At 47.2% G+C, this 20248-nt stretch overlaps 1 protein-coding gene across 1 annotated transcript in view; it reads right to left on the minus strand.

Moving 5' to 3' along the window:
• Positions 1-15043, minus strand: part of LCTL (lactase like) — a 129488-nt gene extending 114445 nt beyond the window's left edge. The window contains exon 1 of the mRNA XM_065641338.1: positions 14984-15043. Within this exon, the coding sequence (XP_065497410.1) occupies positions 14984-15043 (60 nt within the window). The remainder of the gene's footprint in view (positions 1-14983) is intronic.
• Between the last annotated feature and the right edge of the window lie 5205 nt (positions 15044-20248).

Consider the following 20248-nt stretch of genomic DNA (forward strand, 5'->3'; position numbering starts at 1 on the left):
TTCCTTTCCTTTCCTTTCCTTTCCCTTCCTTTCCCCTTTCCTTTCCTTTCCTTTCCTTTCCTTTCCTTTCCTTTCCTTTCCCTTCCCTTCCCTTCCCTTCCCTTCCTTTCCCCTTTCCTTTCCTTTGCTTTCCTTTCCTTTCCTTTCCTTTCCTTTCCCTCCCCTTCCCTTCCCTTCCCTCTTCCCTTCCCACCAAGGACAGCAGGTGAATTATCTTTCCATTTTTTCTACTCACTTAGCCAGCTCGTGCATGATTGGGAAACACAAAAGATGTCGCTCCAGATTTTCCTGGGTTTTCCCTGAGTTAGTGCCCTGAGTATTTTTTTCAGTTCAGATGTCTGCCGTCATTGAAGTTACCGTGTTCTCGGACGTTATTACATTCATACATCATCCAGGCCCCAAGGCTTTTAATGATACACGATACGTTTGTGTCTGACTTCAGAAACGCTGCTGCTCCAGAGACACACCAGTCAACAAGACGGCACCAGTTCAGAGCAGATACTGGTGTGCTCGGTTGCTGTGAGTCAGCCCTTCTTTTGGGGTAAGCCGGCAAAGCTCCTTTGCCAGGCGATGTGGTGATTTACACCAGGTGAGGACGCGGCTCTCACGGTCCTTCGTGTTCTTAAACGTGAGAAACCGATTCAAAAGAAAATAAACAAACCTCGTTATCTTGCAGCACGGGGCAGCCTGAAACCATTAGCTTGGCAGGCAGGGTTAACTGGGACCAGTGCCGTTCTGGGCAGCTCAGCTGTGTAACCCGCAGCTGAAACGCACGTCAAGGAACTCAGATACGACCAGGCTCACTTGGCTTTGGGCTCCTTTTCTGCCGGTTTCCAGCTCCTATATATTTGGGCAGAAAGCACAGTTGTTTGGAAACACTTGAATTGTGCTGAACACAAGTTTCCTCCCCAAAAAGGGTATCGATGAACTGGCACCTTTATAACAAGCTTTCTGCTGTGTTACTTTGCTCTCTGCTGACTCCTGCATTTCTGTACCGAGGCTCTGTGCTGCCAGTGGACCGCGGTTCTGTAAAGCGTTTTGAAATGCCAATAAATTCAGAGACACGGTTTGGAAGCTGTCAGATGGAATTTGGTAGTTGTGTTTAAAAAAGCTGGGCATATCTGCTTACTCCTATTTTATTTGCCTAGGTGTAGCGAGAGCAGTGCAAGTAGCACGGCTGCAGGTTTTATAGGAAACGTTTGAGAAAGGTGAATCTCTAAGGAGCCGAGCTAAGGTTGTGTCCCTATCCTCACTGCTAACACATTTGGGTCACTTTATGTCATGTTGTGAGTAGATTGTAGGTGACCCTAAGGACATGTGCATGTTGCTCGTTGGAAATATTCTTCAGAGTCACACAAAAGTGGCCGTTTCACCCATTTTAGTTGTTGACCAGTTCCCAGCTGAAACACAAACCCGAGCTTGTGAGCTCTGGAGGGCACTGAGGACGTCAGACAGCTTTTTGCAAATGTAAGGGTATTGAACCCAAAGGCTTGGCTACACTCCACATGAAGGAGTCTTATTCTGAAACCCTTCGCTTTCTCCTACACCCAAGGGAGTTTAAGATATTTTGCACTTCTCTTAGATCTCACATGATCACAAGTGACTTGCCCAGGCCACACCAGAAATCTGCTGGGGAAAGTGATTTACATCTCAGTTTTCCCACTTCCCGGAGAGCTTCTGACCGGATGACGGGATGTGCTGCGTGGAGATGGGCTGAGGTTCGGAACAAGTAATTCCCAGGGCGCCCCTGAGCTCTGGGCTCCTGGGGAGCACCCGCGGGGCTCTGCGGTGCTGGGAGAGGCGTGAGCCCGTGCTCGGCCTCCGCTTCCGCCAAACGGGAAGCAAAGAAACCCTGCCTTCTTTACCTGGCAGTCTGTTTTCATGGAACTTGAAGGATTTAATACCTCTGAAGCTGCTGTTAATGTCACTGAGATGGGCCACTACAGAGTGTGACCCTGGGGACGCAGCCAGGTTAGATGGAAACCACGGTGCAGCGGGCACAGTGACGTGGTGGCCTGTGCTCCCTCCACCAAAACCACGGTGATTCCCAGCAAGGTTTGTGGTAAACCAGGCCTGAAGAGCCGATACAGCTCGTTCTGTGGGGACACAGGCAGCACATCTCTCTTCCTGGGGGCATGTCACCCACTCACAGATATTGGGAGACACCAGTGGGACCTTCTTAAAAGCCCTGATGGTACTTGAGAACCTCTGGTTATGGTGCTGTGATGTGCTGTTGATTTTCACACTGGCACCTGGCTTGTCTCGTGTAAAGAAATGCGTGGTTTGGCTAAGGACAAAATCCATAGAGGCACAAAATCACGCAGTGCTGCCTCTGACACCGCTGTTCAGCGGATCCAGGTCCTGCTGCCCTGGAATCTGCAAGATTTCATCAGCGGGAGCCCAGCACAGCTCTTGGCCTTAGAGTGGGGAAGCAGATACGTTGAAGGAAGATTTGCCAGAAAGCTTCCTGTTGTGTGGGACTTTGCATGTAGTCAGAGAGCATCCGTGGGTACGGTGCTGTCTGCATCCTACCTTTGCATGTAGTCAGAGAGCATCCGTGGGTACGGTGCTGTCTGCATCCTACCTTTGCATGTAGTCAGAAAGCATCCGTGGGTACGGTGCTGTCTGCATCCTACCTCTGCAAGCTTTGTTAGCAGCCCTGCTAATTGCTGTGATTTGTAAAGTGAGGGGCTCAGCAAAGCACCTACAGGAGAAGAAATGTAGATGAAATACAGACCTTGATGAAGTGTGTCATTAACAAAAAAAGCAGCAATTTCTAGCATTAACCCACGTGTATAAGGCTGGTTATAATGTCTTGGCAAATCCGCAATAAACAGACGATCAGAGCGCACCTTGGAGCGGGTTCAGGTTTGTGCTACTCGTGTTTTGTGGGGCTGTAACATCTGCTCTGACATCATAGCTCTGACATCAAGCTAGGGCAGCGCAGCAGAGGATCACAAATCTGGCTCTTCTCCCCAGCTTCTCCGAGCTTCGTGCCTTTTTCTTCCTGTGCACTGAGCTCACTGTGAAGAACATAGATATAGGATCAACTTGAACCCGTGCAAGAAAGTCGCCGTCTCTAAAGGTAGCAGAGCTCAGGGAGGCCGGATGGATTATCACGCAGGCAGCGAGTGTTGCCACATAAATCTTTGCTTTGAGCATGACTTCAGTCATTTGGTAGAACAGATTCAACCTGGTTAAAACTGACCTGTTTGAGTTTTGCAGTGGGGAGGGTGGCTGGAGCTGACACCTAATGAAAGGCACTGGGATTCTCTTTGGTTTTGCTAACAGAAAGGAAAACAGAACAGCCGCATTTCATCTCTCTGAAAAAGACTGTAATTACCACTCCTAGAAATTATTTCTTATTTAATGAAATGTCTCTTTAGGCTGAACAAAGGAATTTCCAGAGAGGAGAGCACTGAAGGGCGGGACGGATAACACAGGCAAGAACACAGTTCAATTACAGGGAATAAAATCCTCTTGACATTATGACGCAGTTTGTGGGAGATCTTATTAGAAACCTTGCCAGGCCAGAGCAATGTGTGCTTTTTTATGCAGATATTCTGTATCTATTTATACTGACCTTACCCACTATCGATAGTTCACCAAGAGGCGTGAGGGACACAAAGCTCATTCCTGCCTGCAAGCTTTGAAAGGGATCTGCTTGCTTTTCTACCAGCAAAGTGCCAGACTTACTGAAAAAAGAAAAAAATAAATAAAATTCCTTGGGTTTTTAAATTTTTTTTTTGTTTAAGTTCCTCTTTTGGATAACAGTGCTGCTGGTATATCTCTTTATTGCTTGGATTAAATGAATACTATGCACTGTAACATACGGTAAAGTCAGGCCATGTAGGAAATAACAGTGGATTTAGACTCTAGCGCTGCCATAAAAGCAGCCTTAGTAAAATCTGAGGTAAATAATGCAGCTGTGGAAATTACCTTTCTCCAGTTTATGCTGGTGGAAAAAAAAAAATCTCCTGTAATTAGGTAAGACCCTTAGTCTTTGGTGTTAAGTTTCACAGGCAGGTTCAGAGATGGCACGTGGGATCATTCTAGAATAAACGCCTAATGAAAGGGGTTTATGACCTGAAAACAAGAACACATCAGTTCTGAGTCTGACCGTCAGATTGGGTCGTAACCAGCTGAGTGAGGAAAAAGCAAGGAAAGGGACAAATCTGGAACCCAATTACAACCCTCAGTAAGGTATTAGAGACCTGGTGAGCCGGGTGTGTGCACGTCCCATCCTTTGGCGGGGTGAATGCCGTGGAAATGTGGTGTTTGGTGGAGACAGAACATCTCCAGGTGTTCCTGCAGCACCGGGTGCTCCTCGAGTGCTCCTTTTCCAGTCGGCTCGCTCCTCCCAGAGCCTCGGCCTCGGCTTGGGCTCCACATCTCGTTGAAGTAGGACAATTTGGTGGCCCTAGGTCTTGGGCCAGTATCCTGGGGATTGTTGCTAATTCCAAGAGATGGGTTTTGAGGAAAAAGAGACACTGCGCTAAACCCTGACAGTCAAGAGCCCTTTCAAGCTCTCACAGCAGAACCGGCAGCTCTCGGCCCATCTTGTCAAAGCTCATCAATGTGGGCAGGGAAACAGGCAGCTCGTTGGGATACCAGATACTTAATGAGGTTCAGGAAACGGCTGAAATGTCTGGTTAAAACTGCAAATGCTAAACTGCCACTACCCTCGGGCCCATTTGAGAAGCTCTTTGCTGTTAGGATTGTTGCATGCTGGCAATCACCCCAACATAATTAAGTAGTTTATTCTATCGTGTTTTGAAAAATCCCAACCTTCACCCGCTGGCTTACCCTGTGAAGGCTTTGGTCCGTATCCTGTCTCATGTTCGTGGTATACAGGGATTTGTTTCTGCTGTTCATTAATTCTTTCAAATTAAATGTACTGGGAAGGAAAAATACTGATGGAAAAGTAAAGAGCAACTTTCTCACAGAGGGCTGCAGCGTGTTCTGCCTTGAATCCTGATTCACGCTAAGCCAAGTTTTTCCAGTTTTGTGAAATCATAAGTTTTCCTGCCACAAATTGATAAAACATTTAAAAACTGATATGCAGGTGCAGCACATTGCTGTGAAAAAAGCATAATATGTACCTCAGCAGGATTCGGCTTTGGGTTTGCTGGTGTCTCTTTGACATTCGTTAGCCAAAGCAAATGCAAATAACATGCTGGAATGATTGAAAGTATTCAGTCTTTGCCTTAGCTGATGTTTTGACTCTGCAAAGTGGGTATAACTTGCACTTGATTCTCAGTCAAAAACAGTTTCTAGCAGCAATTCTGGCCAGAAGAGCCAAAAGTGAGTGGGAACCGAATATCCCAGTGCTGCCAGGCTGCAGAGTTAGTGGGAGCCAGGCCTGGGGTGCAGTCCTGGACATGGCCAAGGGGGATATTTACTCAACTGTAATTAACTTAATCAGCCACTGGGTATCAGTATTGTCTCACATCAATCTATAAAAAAGGATATTTTTATGGAATGTCAAAGAGGCATTGCTGAGGACCAAGGCTTCACAGGAGTGTGAGCATGATGGTCAAAGGGTAAATTGCCTTCAGCTTTTAGATACCTCTAAAATAAACCTGCCCCAAAGCACCACTCCCCAAAACCTCGTGTCCGTGCAGCTGCAGGGGAGTGAGTGGCAGCGCAGGAACAGGGGAGGATATTTGCCCCCCGGGGAAATGCTCCCGTGACGCTCCTGTCCCACGGCAGACCCTGGAACGCCGGGCACGCTGCGGGTTGGGATGGGCTTTACCTTGCAGGAAAAGAGCTGTGACGTGTTTACGTACACGGACTCTGTCATCTGTGTCAGGTGGGGTTTGGAGACATTAAGCCAAGGCACCACCTGTCCCTGAGCGTGGGGGCAGCGCGGCTGCTTATATAGGCGCTGTGCGATGTTGCAATGACCTTAGTGCTCCCTCCTGGCACCAGCGGATGGAGGAACAGACAGATGTGACCGTTTGCCCAGCCGAATTCCTTTGTGTGGTGCTGCTCTCCTTGCCTGCCTGCCAAAACAGGCGGTCGGGTTGGTGTTTAATGGGGTGCTCCAACCAGGATGCACAAAAGGTGCTGCCCGTTGCTCCATGAACATCCCTGGGACCCCCTGTGTGCAGGTTTAGCTCTCACACCTCTATGGAGTGCACTCGGAGGCCACCAGCTTTCTGTGTGATGGACACAGGAGGGAAGACCTTGTTGTGGCCTTTCCGTGCTTAAAAGGGGACTGTAAGAAAGACGGGGACAGACTTTTTAGCAGGGCCTGTTGTGACAGGGCAAGGGGTAACAGTTTTAAACTGAAAGAGAGGAGATTCAGGCCAGATATGAGGAAGAAATTCTTCCCACTGAGGGTGGTGAGAGCCTGGCCCAGGTTGCCCAGAGAGGTGGTGGCTGAACCATCCCTGGAGACATCCCAGGCCAGGCTGGACGGGGCTCTGAGCAACCTGAGCTGGTGCAGATGTCCCTGCTCATGGCAGGGGGGGCACTGGGGGAGCTGGGAAGGGCCCTACAACCTAAACCCTTCTGTGATTCTATGAAGAGCTGCTGCCCCATGAAGGAGGAGCCCACCCAAGCGAGGTGCAGAGCCCTGGGTGCAAGGACAGTCCCACCACCTGTGCTCCGTCAGGAGGGGACGCTGGCAAAGGCTCGTGCAGGGTTTTCTCTTGGGGCCCTTGTCTTCTTCAGGAGGGATGGGACTCCAGCACTGGTGGGATTTCTGCCTGAGCTTCCATTCAGTTTTGGCTCCAGGTAACAGTTGCTTCCCTTACTGCTGCCTTACAGGCTCACTTCCCTTGCCAAAATGCCAATTTAGCCCTTCAGCGATGTTTAAAAATAATAATAATAAAAAAATCCTGTACATCTCAGGGTAATAAAAGGCCAAAAGGAATATAAAAAGTTCACCAGACTGGTCAGTTCGCTTCCCGCTGTGTCTTCCCGGGACGTTGCAGCATAAACACCGGCACAAAATCCAAAGCCAACAGGTTCCCTGGCTCTCCCCTGGAGCCCCTGCCCGAGTGCCCAGCTCCCCCTCCACCCCGGCTTCCCCTCTCTGCCTTGGCCAACACCAGCATCTTCCCGGGCATCTTCTCTACCTTTTCAGCCAGACTTGGAGGCTGCTTTTGCAACAGCTGAATCATTTCTATTCTTGCTTTCTCCTGGCCTGAAATTTCCCCACCAACTTCAGGGCTGTTTGAGCACAGACCCACCAAAGAGCCCCCACAATAGGGATTTTTCCCCCTCTAGTCCCTTCTGGAGTGAGATAATATATCCACGTCCTCCCTGCTGTTCCTGCCATTCCCAGGCTACCCCACAAAGAGACCCTGCCAGGCAGCAGGACTGAAATCCTCTGCTTGGCTTTATTTCTGGTTTGGTTCCAGATGTGGCATCATTGGAAACTGTAGAGGGATTTATTTAAAAATACAAACAGGATTATGGCAATGCATTGGATTTCATAGAAGCTCTGTGAGGTCAGTAAAACCAGTAGGATCACAAGATTTGTATTTATTCCTACTTAGTTAAGGTCTTATGTTGTAATACAGGAAACTCAGATAACTAGAGCACAAAAAATGGTTATTTGAGTGGCTGAAAGTTTCGGTGTTTGTTGATCTGGAGTGAGGTTAAGGTCTCATTTCAAGCCCAACTAAGAAAAATAACAAGTGCTCACCACACAACTTGCCAGTTGTGATTTCTTTCAGTCTGTGCTGAGAACAGCTGGCAAGGGATACAGATCTCCCCTCCGCATCGCTCTCTCTTTTGTCGTGCCTTATGAGAATAGGGAAAAATGCCTCCTAACGCACTAGGAATGAAAGAGCGTCCTGCGTGATCGTCTTGCAGTCTGAGAAACCTCCCAGGAACACATCACTTAAGGCCTCTGAAACGTTAAATAAGAGCAGGTGAACTTTTGGAACCGTAACTGTCTCTGCAGTCACTGGGTTCTGAAAAGCTTTTCTTCTTTTATTGCAATAATGTCTGTGGGCTTGTTTCCTGTCTTCAATACTGGTTGTGACGGGGATGCTCTGCTTTAAATTATGCTATGGGTAGGAATTGGAGTTCCTGGATTAGATCCTTTTCTTCCTCAAGTTTTTCATTTTTCACTAAGTACAGCAATTTCTCTCTTTAAAATGTGAAGAGGCGCCACTTTGAAGCAGCCACGGAGAAAGAGAGGTCTTGTTTGCGTTGCTTTCTGTGTTTGGGGCAGTGCCTGCTTAATTTTAGAGCTGTTCACTGTACGGAGAGAGCCGTAATTTGTTTTCTTCCAGATTAAATGTCGTTTCACAGAACCGATTAATCACTAAGCGACACAAGCTGTGCCTCGTGTCTCTGGATGTGGAGCTTCAAAAGGCTGAGTCAGCAAAACACGGTGCACAGACCCCGGCCCGTTCCTGGGATTAACCCCCGCCTCAGCTTTAAGCACACGCTGCTGTTCTTACTGTCAGCCCATTATAGGCCATAGGAGTTCAGCAAAAGCCGTTTTTATGGAATCAGGACAAGGAAGGATCAAAAGCAGAGCACCACACCGATGCCGAGGAGCGCGCCAGCTGGTGCTGTTTGCTGCTTCGGCACCATGAACCCAACAACAGGGTAGGAAAATAAAACTGGAAAGGAATAAAATGCAGTGGGGACACGGAAACAAGAAAGGGGCAAAGTGACTTCAACACTTGAGCAAAAAGTGTTTGACTAAGTTAAGTAAAACCCCAAAATAACATGCCTAATGACCGTTATTCTGCAAAGGCATATTTTAAAATAAAACAAATATTGAGGCATTGAGTTCAACCATTTTTCACAGCAACACATGCCTTTTTTCCTTAATGTTTATCTTGTTCACATCAGTTTTGCCTTTTTTTTTCCCCCGTCAAATATCATTTTTTCCTGAACAAGAAAGACCCTAATCATTTCAGGGTGCCTGCCACCTACTATCAGTGGTTATTTTGGGGATAGCTCAGCAAAGCTTTAAAATGTCTGAACTGCATTAAAATGAATTGTTGGCATTCCAGCCCAAACCTCAGGAGGCAGGAATCTGCCATGAGAGCGTGGAGGGAAGCACTGTTATAATAAAGCCGACGTGTAATGAGGTTTGATGTGCTTGAAATTCAAAGTCTGGTCCACATTATGAAACATTCACTGGTTTAACTAAATCAGTTTCAAATTGATCTAATTAAACTCCTAGACAGCCCCAGTGTAGACATCTTCATAGCGGTTTTATCCATTCTTAAACCAGTTTAGCTAAGATGCGTTAGGAAAATATGTCCAGGAAATCCTCAGAGGGGGTTGCCGTTTCAGATTTGTTCTCACATATCTCGCTTCTTCAGCTTCTTGCAAATCTCATGTTTGTTCTTCTCTGACTCTGAACCCTCGTTGACTTTGGACACCATTAACTGGCTCTGAATCGGAGCAAATTTAGCAAAAGCCAATTCATCTGTGGAGGAAGAGGAGGATGGCCATCCCCTTAACGTCACGTGCAATTACCAGCAAACCAGGAGCGCAAGTGGCATGCTGTGAAATCTCTTTGATCTCCTTTTATGAATATGGGACTTGAAATTGCCCTCAAGGCTGGACATTCAATGTCCTCAGTTCCTGTACGTGGTTCTTGTGGGGTTTCCAGTCTGGGATCCACAACAGGATCAGGCCGGACATGAGCAAGAAATTGTTGCCCCTGAGGGCGGTGAGAGCCTGGCCCAGGCTGCCCAGAGAGGTGGTGGCTGAACCGTCCCTGGAGACATCCCAGGCCAGGCTGGACGGGGCTCTGAGCAACCTGAGCTGGTGCAGATGTCCCTGCTCATGGCAGGGGGGCACTGGGGGAGCTGGGAAGGTCCTTCAACACAAACTATTCTGTGATCCTATGACAGAATCAGATCCACGACAGATTCGCAACATGTGAAGAACTGCAGATCCACGAGCAGCACGGGACTGGGAGAATGTACAAACAGAAGCAGTTGTTTTCTGTGTTGTTTTGCTCTGCAGAAAAAAATACGGGTCCATCCAGGGAGATTTTGTGCTCCCCAAATGAAGTGCAACAGTTCACGTCTCAGTCCCCGGAGTCGCCGGTGGCCTTTGGAGAGGCCGCCCTCCCACTTGGAATAACGCGGTGGCAGCCTTCAAATTGCCACTGTGTTACAGGACGGTACCGAGGGATGCGACTGAAAGAATCCCTTCTAGTGGGAAAGAGAGGCTCACTGTTGAGCTCGCTTGGGTTTTCTTTGCAGGAGAAGCAGCGATGATGCCAATTCTGAACTGAAGCATGGACTTTTGCAGAGGTTAATGTACCCCTGGAGATCGGGGAACAAAACTGTCTGTCAAACAAAACTATTTTTTAGGGCAGGGTGGCAGAGTGCATAAAAGTACATTATAGTCTGTTGGTCATTAATTGTATAAATAAAACACCACTAAGAATGTTTTTATATGCCACTCTGTTTTCTTATAAAATATAGGGATTCCTGAAGCTGTGTAGAAATTCCATAGTAAACAGAAAATCTGGCAAATTATATCCATCCCATGGAACGTGGACAGATATTGGCAGCTCTCTGCGGGGTAACAGCATCACGCGAGCAGGAGAGGCTGCAGGACTTTCCCCAAATGACAGGGACAGAACAGCAGAAAACTCCTGCAACTCCCACGTGCCCTTCCTGCGAAAAGGAGCTGTTATTCCCCAGAGGCTGGGGAATCCCTCCTCCTGGGAGCAGCGCGGGTGATACTTTGTGAGGATTAGTGATTTGAACATGATGTTCTGGTTTTAAAACCTTTCCAGAGGGCAGGAGGGGTGGCAATTTTTCCTGCCTGTTTAGTCTGGAGAAATCAGTGCTTTGTTCACACTCATGGTCTCCTGTATTGTGTGGTGCCCAGCAACTAGGAGGCATCGATATGTTTTTTGGAGAACTTTTAGGGCACGTCTGAGTGATTCTGACAGCAGCTGCCTGCCTGTGGCTAATGAAAGGTTTTCACATTCCTTTCCATACGCTTTGAAATGCCAGAGGAAATGTCCTGGTGACTCAAATTATAGGTGTTGCTTGGGAGTAACTGCTGCATTATTGTTGAACACCTGGAATTGGCAGCAGGCAGGCTGCAGGCTGGAAAAAGAAGGAATTGGACACTCTTTGCTGCCCCTTCCTACCTCCAAGAACAAGTGGTTAGGTGGCCCTGGGCTTTGTTCAGCTGAAGTAGGTACGAGGGGCTGCAAACGGTCACTCAACTGAACCTCCTCCCATTGCCACCCTCTGGTCTGGTTCTGTCTCTCAAATCTTCCTGTTCCCCTCTCAGACAAAAGAGAATTTAATTTCAAGGTCAGATCATTCATTCCACAAAGTGAAGCCATGGATGGATTTGGGTCGGTATCTTCGCAGATATTACTGGATGTTCGCAGAGGATAAAGCATATCTGCGTTCCACGGAAAAAGGCAGCTGGGGATGTTCTGCAGTCCCCCTGCTATTTATTTAATTTATTTAACATCTTGACAGTAAAACTGTTGGCACCATGTTTGCCAAAGATTCTGCTTTTTCTTCCAACTTATCATCTCCACTCAACCTGTCTAAGAAGAGCATTCTTGGCATGGCAGAGGCAGCTCTTTATCCCACTGCTTCGCCTTTGAAGTTGGGTTCTCCAACACGATTGGTACATGGCCAGGAAAGAAAAAACAAAGTCTGGTACTGCCAGTTGGCTGCACATTCATTGCGCAAAGGTGGTATTGAAGGAAAACCCTCCATTTCACTGAAGAAATAGTGGGAGGAGAGTATTGTTGTTTCTATTTACATTACCCGATGCAACACGGAAGCTGCGTTCAAGATGAAGGCCCAGGTGTGCTCTGTGCAAGCTCGTGTTGGCAGCTGGCTCCGGCACTGACGGATTTAATACCACAAACAAGTCCTTACCACAGCCAGGGTTCTGCATTTCTTAGCCCAAGGTGAGATCTACTATGAGTGTACCCTGGCAGTGTTGGCTTCATCACGGAAACTACCTGCATCTTGTTTCCTCTCTTAGCCAACCTGCTGAAAAAAATCCCCTGACAGAGATAACATAGTTTGTACATGTCAACTTGCAAAGTACATGTTGTCACGAGCTGTTTGCTAATATTTATATACCTATAATTGCCTTATCTACATTGGTTTATACTGTTGGTGAATTGACATCTGGTAAAAATAGTGGTTGAAATTGGACTTCAGAAGTACCGGTGTGGTCATTCTGAAGTATGAGAAAGAAAAAGTACTTGTGAACTGGGACCCAGAACCACTTACCCTGGCGAGAGCTTTGAAACCCCCTCTGTGGTACCAGCATTGATCCATCTCGACCATGGGACAGACAGACCATGGGACAGTCCCCCTGGCAGAGGGACTTGAGGAGACCTGCAGGCAAGAAACAGCCAAGGGAATGGCTGAAAAATGGCAATTACAATAAGGCAGGTGTTTCAGATACAACCTCTTTGAGATATCGATGGCTCCAGCTTAGCCTTGTCCCTGCAGGGGAATTGTGGGGATTCGACTGGTGTTGGTTTGACTGGTGTCCTGCTCTCTGGGTGCGTTGAGAGGGGCTGGGGTGTGTTCTCTTTCCACGAGGTGCAGCAGGAAGGATCTTTTCTAAGTGCCTTATAATGAGCAAAGTCACATCTGCTGCTTGGACACCACTCTTGTAGTGATCTAGTTAGACTGGTACAAATCTGTTTTCTAGATAAGGCTCAAAAATTCCCGATGTTCAGCAGATACAATCGTAAACAACCCCTCTGTATTTGGTCTAAATCAAATTTGGTGAGGATATTTTCATCCACAGGGCTCAAATACTAAAAAGATCAAATGGCATTTTTCTGTAATGGTGGCAACCTTATTGTTCCTTCTCCTGATTTATGGCAAGGATTCCGATGTCCTTCCACAGTCTGATCCAGAGGAGTCTGAAGCAGTATTTGAGCCCGCGTGTGGTTAAACGCTGCTCAGTTCTTGACCAGAAGCAGCAAGGTTTTACTCAAACTTTGTCTTCTAAACATTACCTTTGCTAGCTGCTGTGCCAAAGCGGTTTGGTTGCAATATTAAGAGGCTGCAAATCCCTGGTGTCCTAAACCTACCACTGAAAATCTGTGTTTTGGGACTTATGATAGACTTCCAGCATTTTTTGGTCTTGATGGTCTTTTTTGTTTCTCTCTGGTTTGAGTAGGAGGCTCCAAAGTGATTAATCGTAGCACCTTTATTAAGGTACCTCTGCCACGTGAGATGCCATAGCTGCCTATTCCATGCAAAGACACTACGTGGGTAAGTCAGCGGAAATATTATATCTAAACCACAGGCCTTGGGGTCCTGTGTGCTGTCCGCAGTGTTTAGGAAATGTATTAGTGATGAGCTGAATGTCAAGCTGGCCCTTCAATTGGTGCAGCCCAAGTCTGGAGGAAGAACTTTTCTGCAAGCGAAAAGAACTGTACCCATTCACACTGAGCTTGCAAAATATACAGATCTTTTTCTGTGAGCACTCGAAAAGTAGGGAAGAACTTGTCAAAAGTAGTTATTTGGGTTTGCCAGCCATAGAAATCTGGAGCTGGGATGGGCTCCAGCCTGCCAGAGCTCTTAGAAGGTGGGATCTGTGGATAGATCCATCTGCCCGTTGTGTTTCAGAGTTGGTTGTTGAGCTGGGCTGCTGAACTCCTCCTTCCAGCTGGGATTTGTCACCAGGCTCCTGAGAATGGGGAACCCGAGCAGCGCTGTCCTCAAACATTTTGCAATCTCCTCGTTGCCCGTGTCACAACCCACCCCATCAGGAAGCCGGTAACCCCTGCTGCCGAGGTTTATTCTCATCTCCTGACACGGAGATCTGGTCCTATGGTGGTGGAGCCCTGTGGAAGCATCCACCCTGCTCTGTATGGGGAGCGTGCTGCCAGCATCTCGAGTTTTTTGGTTTTTTATTGCTTTGTTGCACCATTACTGCTGTGCTCTGTGGAAATCAGAGATCTGTGCTTGAGAGAAATAGGTCTGCCCGTGTGTGGTGTTATTTCGCACGCTGAAGGAGGTTCACAGGCACAGCAGCGTTGTGGTGCTTGAAAACCCAGCTGGGATAAATGCTGCTTTGGATCTGTTGTGAATTCCGACTTCCAGCCCAAAATGAAAAATAAGGCACTGGGGAGAAGTGTCTGGGTGACATTTTGGATTGAGCTCGTGAAGCAGTGGGAGTAGAAAATCTGTTAAAGACCCAAGAGGCTTTAATGGCTTGGATGATGATTTACAGCTGTTTTATTCAGTGACTTATCGACTGCTTCTTATCACAGAGGCAGGATACAAATACTGAATTTAATAAAAGCACACAGTTCTCGTTTCTTTCTCAGAAACTTATAGATGGAAGGGACATTCCACAGTAAACAGCAGTCTCTTTCCCTCATCTAACCATCCGCTCACACAAAGATTTGAGACTACAGAGCACAGCCAGCCTTGCCTGGGCATATCTCTTCCCATATAATTTCCATAATACACCCTTCCCTCCGACCGTAATGCAGAATCCCTAAATATACAGCCTGTTACCATAATGCTACATTCCTGCTGCCTCGGTCTGCAACAGGCACTTCAAAATAACATACAAAGATTTAACTTTCCAGACTCCCAAAGGAAAAGATTGGGTTTTTTTCTGGCAGCGGGCGCTCCAGATCTTCGCGCACGCTCCAGCCGGCTGGATCAGACCAAGATGGGGTTGTCCTCACGTGGGCTCCAAGGGCACCGAGGAGCTGATGTCCCACCGGGGCTGCCCGGGTGCTGCGCTGATTCAGAGTCCGTATCCCAGACCATTAGCAATTGCATCAATGAACTTAGAGATGGGTGAGGAAAGTGAGCTGTAGATGAGGGGAAGGACACAGCCGAGGCCACCCTGACCTCATGCTCTGCCTGCTCGGCCATTCTGCTTCCTCGCCGCTGACCAAACCCCTCCTTAGAAACCTCCCTCCCTGCACTACAAACTATACGAGAAAATCTGAAATCTCCCAGTGGTGGTGACCGATGCTACATCCAAGCACGGTTTCTGTGTGCAGGTCCCTCACCGGATCTCCGCTGGCGTTGGTGATCAGCTCAAGCGCAAGTCGTGCCAGCACCAGCACCATCCGCTAACAGAAAAAAAAAAGCGTTTCCACGTGCTATCTCTCTGCTGGGAAGCCTAAAACACTGTGTAAACAGGAATTAAGCGTGGATCATCCCAGTGTAGTGACTCATTTCTATTAACCCTGTTTTCAAACTGATATGTTTAGGTTCAGAGATGTTAGATGACTTCTCCAAACAAATTCATGAGAGGGCCAGGATGAGACGCCCGGTGCTTCCATCCCTGCTAGAAGGTGTCTCTGCCTTGGCCCCTGCTCCTGCTAGGATAAAATAGCCAAGAGGAGGTGGAGGGGTAATGCCCTTCCTTTCCTAAATATCACTGTTGCTAAGTATTTCCCAAGTGCTCTAATCTTTCCAGCTATATTGTGATTCTTTGATTTCTCCTCCTTGTCCTCAGTAATTGTTTTTTGCAAGTAGAAATAGCCCGAGGCGGAACTGGAAAGCAAACAGGATCACACCGAATAAATCCATCTTCACGGTTCTTTTTTTTGTATACGCCTTTGTATCAATTAGGTTCAAAGAAAGTATCTCCTTACTCCGCCTGGACTGTTTAGCATTTTTTATTAACAAAGTCCTCTTTTAGGCTGTGGGCCCGTTGAGGTTCATTAATCAACAATTGCCATGAAGTGAAAAATTCTCAAACTTCCAAAAATCTTTTTCTTGGAGTGAGTTAATACTAACAATGAAGTTTTCCTTGGCTAACTGTCCCCCGCTTTGATGTGTCTGGGTGAGAAACTAAAAGCCACAAAGGTGTTATAAACTGGGCACCGATCACAGATTTAGACAGGCTGGTATGTGCTTTTAGCCAGTAAATATACATATAGTATTGCAAGAATTAGTATTTGTTTTGTGTGAGAGAGAACTTTTGGCATTTCCAAGATTTTCTTATCGGTTTTTCATTAGTTGAACTATTTTATTTTTTTATTTTTTTTAAAAAGAACAGCAAGTTCTCCTCAATGTCCTGAAAATGGCACCGAAACGACTCACCCAAACCCCATTCCTAGAGTAACTTTCGTTTACGTTATTTCTGGCAGCAGCGATAATGCAGCTCTTCTTAATTTTGGGAGCAGGCTGTTATTGAAACATAAGCCTCGGCAGGTTTGAAAGCTTTGGAGAACCTCTGGAAGCCCTGGGGCGGGAGCTCTCTTGGCAACCAGGAGACGTGACCCTGTTCAAAGGTCCATTCCTGGGGCCAGACCTGGCAGGAGAATGTGCCGCTGCCCTTCAGACGGGTGCAGAGCTGATGCGCGGGGCTTTTTCACAGTTATGACTTGAGGAGGTTATTTTTCTTATAAAAACACAGGCAGCGAAAAGCTTGGGGGTTAGTTTTGAGAGTGTAAAGTCCCTAAACCTACTCGAGGTCACCTCTCCAAATAAAGCTTTGCTCCTGAGGGCAGTTAAATAAATAGGAAGACTCTCAGAGCGTTCTACGGGCCGGTGAATGGGGACGAAGGACCAAATAGCTTCTGAGAACAGTCAAGCTGCTGCGGTGCCGTTTCAGGCTGGCCGGATCATAGAATCATTTAGGTTGGAAGAGACCCTCAGGATCATCGAGTCCAACCGTAAGGTCAGGGGGAGGCAGAGCATTCCGCAAAACCAAGATTGCAGAAGTGCGAGCGCTGCCCTTCCAGCGCCCGCAAACCACAGACTCCAGCCGTCTTCTCCCTCCACCCCAGCACAGCGACAAGACTTGTACTTCGCCGACATGTTCCTCGGTTTTGCCTTGACTGCTGCAACTGTTCTGACGGCGTGAAGTTATTGCTTGCGTCATCTTTCCAGAGCAATATTGGTATTTTTTAACCTCCTATAAAAAGCGAGCAGAAATAAGCGGCGCTGCTCTGTCCTGCATAAATAAGATGTCGTGTTTATTATTGATAATAGTTACCAGGGTGCTTCTTCCTCTAGTGAGTCTGAAGCGGACAAAATCATCCCTCTTTGTTTCTGTTTCTGTGTGCATCTATTTCTGTTGCTTACATTTCAAATTACTGTATTTTCCTAACAGTTAAAGACTGAGTTTTGCACGCATAGCACATTCTATAAAACCCTCGGAAAAAAAAAGAAAAATTGGCAGTGTGAATTCTCTCTCTAGTGGGGTTGGAAGGATTTTGAAGTCTCACAAAGGAACAGCCATGCCAGCTTTCTGCATACAAATTCTGAAATAAGGAGTGGTGATCAAATAGCTGATGTACAAGTTTCATATGCACACGCACACACAGAGGGAGTACCAGCTGTCGGAGAAAAGCAAAGCTCATGAACAAGAGCTTGTTTCTTATCTCACACCAGCTCGTGTTCAAACAGGGTCAGTATTTCCCTGCAGAGAGGGCTAAAATTTGTGGGGTTACATGAGCGCGTCCCACACGTTCAGCGTTCAACAGGGAGGTGGGACGGGGGTTCATCCGCCAGCTCTGCTGATTCTTTATTGCATGGAAGTTGCCGAATCTCCATGGGCCTCATGGTGACCCCTTGGAGATCCACGGGAATCCGTTGGGGAAACAAGATGCTCGTTCCTACTAGTTTTGTGTGCTCTGGTAGGGCCCGTTTGGGGAAAGACAAGTAAAAATGAACAGGAGTGCCTCTAAGTACTGTCCCGTCACTTGAAAACTTATTGCTGAGATATAAGCAGCAGTCGGCTAGTGATTTGTACCGATTTAATAGTTTCAGTTCAGTAATATTTAAAATACACGTCATAAAAAATGGGTGGGAAATCTTCCATAGCTGGCAGAGTAGCTCTAGCTTTGTCCTTATGTTTATATCGTTTTAATGAGGCTGTTTTTCCACCCTGTTTCCACTCTGTTGCTTTGCTCTCCCTGAAGAGAGTAACCAGCTCTATGCAGGAAGGTGATCAAAGTTCCACTGTTAATAATTTGGGGCTTGAATAAGTGAGAAGTGCTGTTTGCAAAGAAAAAAAACCAAGATAAATACAAAACTCAGAAGCTCTGTTTGGCTTTGCAGACAAAAGTAGCCCCAAAATAAACAGGCCGACCCAGCAGAAAAGGGACTCTGAGGGGAAGTGGATGCCAACTGAAGAGGCAGATGTAAAGAGCATTTCCTATTTGGTTTAGCAACTGCAGACTTTTGTCTCCAGTCTGCGTGCATTTCCTCCAATGATTCATCATAAATGCGTATTTATAAATAAACTCCACCTTGGCTTGGTACATTGATTGCAGGCTGGTTACTTAGGGGGAAAAAAAAAAAGTCGTACTCCCCATTTTTGAATGATACCTGTGTGGCAATATGTTTTTATAGAACTGTTTCCAGGCTGTTTATTTTATTTATGTTGAGGGATTGTGACTCTGAGAGATGGGACCTGTGGTTTTCTCATTTCATCTGAGTAACGATTCATTAAAGAGCTTATTTAAGCCAGGCCGGTGTTGTACACATCCAGGGATTTGGGTTTGGAAGCCGCTCCCAAGCCTCGGGCTGAGATGTCGGGAGGCTGAGGGCGGCCGGGCCGGGTGTCTTTGGGGGCTGGAGAAAGGTGTCATTTAGAAGTCTGTCTCTTCAGTGGCTTCCCCAGGGACGTGGGGCAGGACAGTGGCTGGCAGGACGGCCGAGAGCAAGAGCTCAGCAAACCCACAGTGTTTATCCCTACGCGTTTTTTATGTTTCTTCAAAATAGCAACCCGGGAAGATTCCCATGGCGGTGTCCAAGAGGGACCCCAGTGCAAGGCTTCTTGTAGCAAAGCCAAGTTGCAAGTTGTTTCTCCTTCCTTTGAACTCTGACCTTCAGCGTGGCCTTGCAGCCTCACCCCCATGGGAACCTGTCCCAGAATCACCTAGAAAAGTTCTAAGAACAGGGTGAGTGGCGTTCAGGAACCAGGGATCCCTAAAATTCTTCTGACGGCAGTTCCAGTATGGGCATCGTTCACACAAAGCTACGGCTTTGCCATTTGGCTATTTAAATATCTCTCATTTGGAGTGAAGATGGAGAAGTAGTTAAATAAATGTAAATATTTTTTAAGAACAAGACCTAGGCAATAGTAAATATTCTTAGCTTTGTTTTTAATGTGTCTAATTGGCAGTGTTTTCAGAGCGCTCCTGAACTCTTACTGACTCGTGGAGCCGCAGCAAAATCTGCAAACCAAAGGGCTGCTTTCTCGGCAGACAGTGTAAAGGTGCAACGTGGAGAAAACAAAGGCGAAGCAGCCTCTGACTCTGCACAGCACATGATTCTCTAATAAAAAATGTTTGGCCTCTTCTCAGGAATAACATGGCCATGCTTGCAGCTCCAAAAGAAGACCTGAATGATATTAATACATTCATTAGAACAAGTTCAAAGAAAATCATGTTAATTAGCTTGCCTGGCTGAAACTGAGGTTCATTAATCTAAAGTAGATTAACCTGATGGTAATGCCATTAAAGCTGGCTGGGATATTAATGAAATATATGCAGTTGCAGAGAGCCCAAATGTCCTCCTGCCAGTCGCGGACTGATAAAACTGCCGGCGTTTTCTGCAGTTCAGGCTGTTTTAAGGAAGACCAGCCTATTTTACAGCCACCACCCTCATTCTGTAATGCAGCTGTGGCTTTGCTTTTGGGGCGCGTTGAAAGAGGGAGAAGCGTCCCACTGAGAAACTTGGGGAAACAACTCACTTTAGCCTTTTGTGCGAAAAACTCGCTAGAGCAGAGCATGCATGTGCACGTTTGGAGCAGGTAGGGATTTGTCCACACGGGCTTTTTATACGGCAAACCGTGGTGCAGGACTTTGAAAATTCGACCTGCTGTTCAGATATATGTTGGTTCACAGTCCGCAGGAAGGATCTAAAAGCTTCCAGAAACCCAGCGAAGACCCAGAGGGCTTAAAACGTCCTTCTCCTCCCCAGGCTCCAGTATTCTTAATCGCAACTCTTTTTAGTCTTTGACACGTCATTAAAGTGACAGTTCAAGAACAGCTCTGAGATCAAAGGCCTGCAGAGCTTCTATCATGTTGCAACGCTTTCGGCAACTCTTTCTCCAGCCCTTCTTCCTCCCAACTCCCTCCCTGCAGCCAGGAGGTGGAATGTCTCTTGCCGAGGGCCGGCAGGAGCCGGCGGTGCTGCCCGCGTCCCTTCCCTGGGCCTGCTCGGGGCTCTGTCCCTCCGCCGGGTCACCCGGGTGTCGCCGGACCCAGGCTCAGCCCAGCCGTTAAATACGGTGTGTTCGCTAATTGAGGCGTACGCGCGCTACCGAAACAACTTCAGGTTTGGGCACGGCCGTATACAAATATATACAA

Source organism: Caloenas nicobarica, chromosome 10 (genome assembly GCF_036013445.1).
Source record: "Caloenas nicobarica isolate bCalNic1 chromosome 10, bCalNic1.hap1, whole genome shotgun sequence".
NCBI lineage: Eukaryota > Metazoa > Chordata > Aves > Columbiformes > Columbidae > Caloenas > Caloenas nicobarica.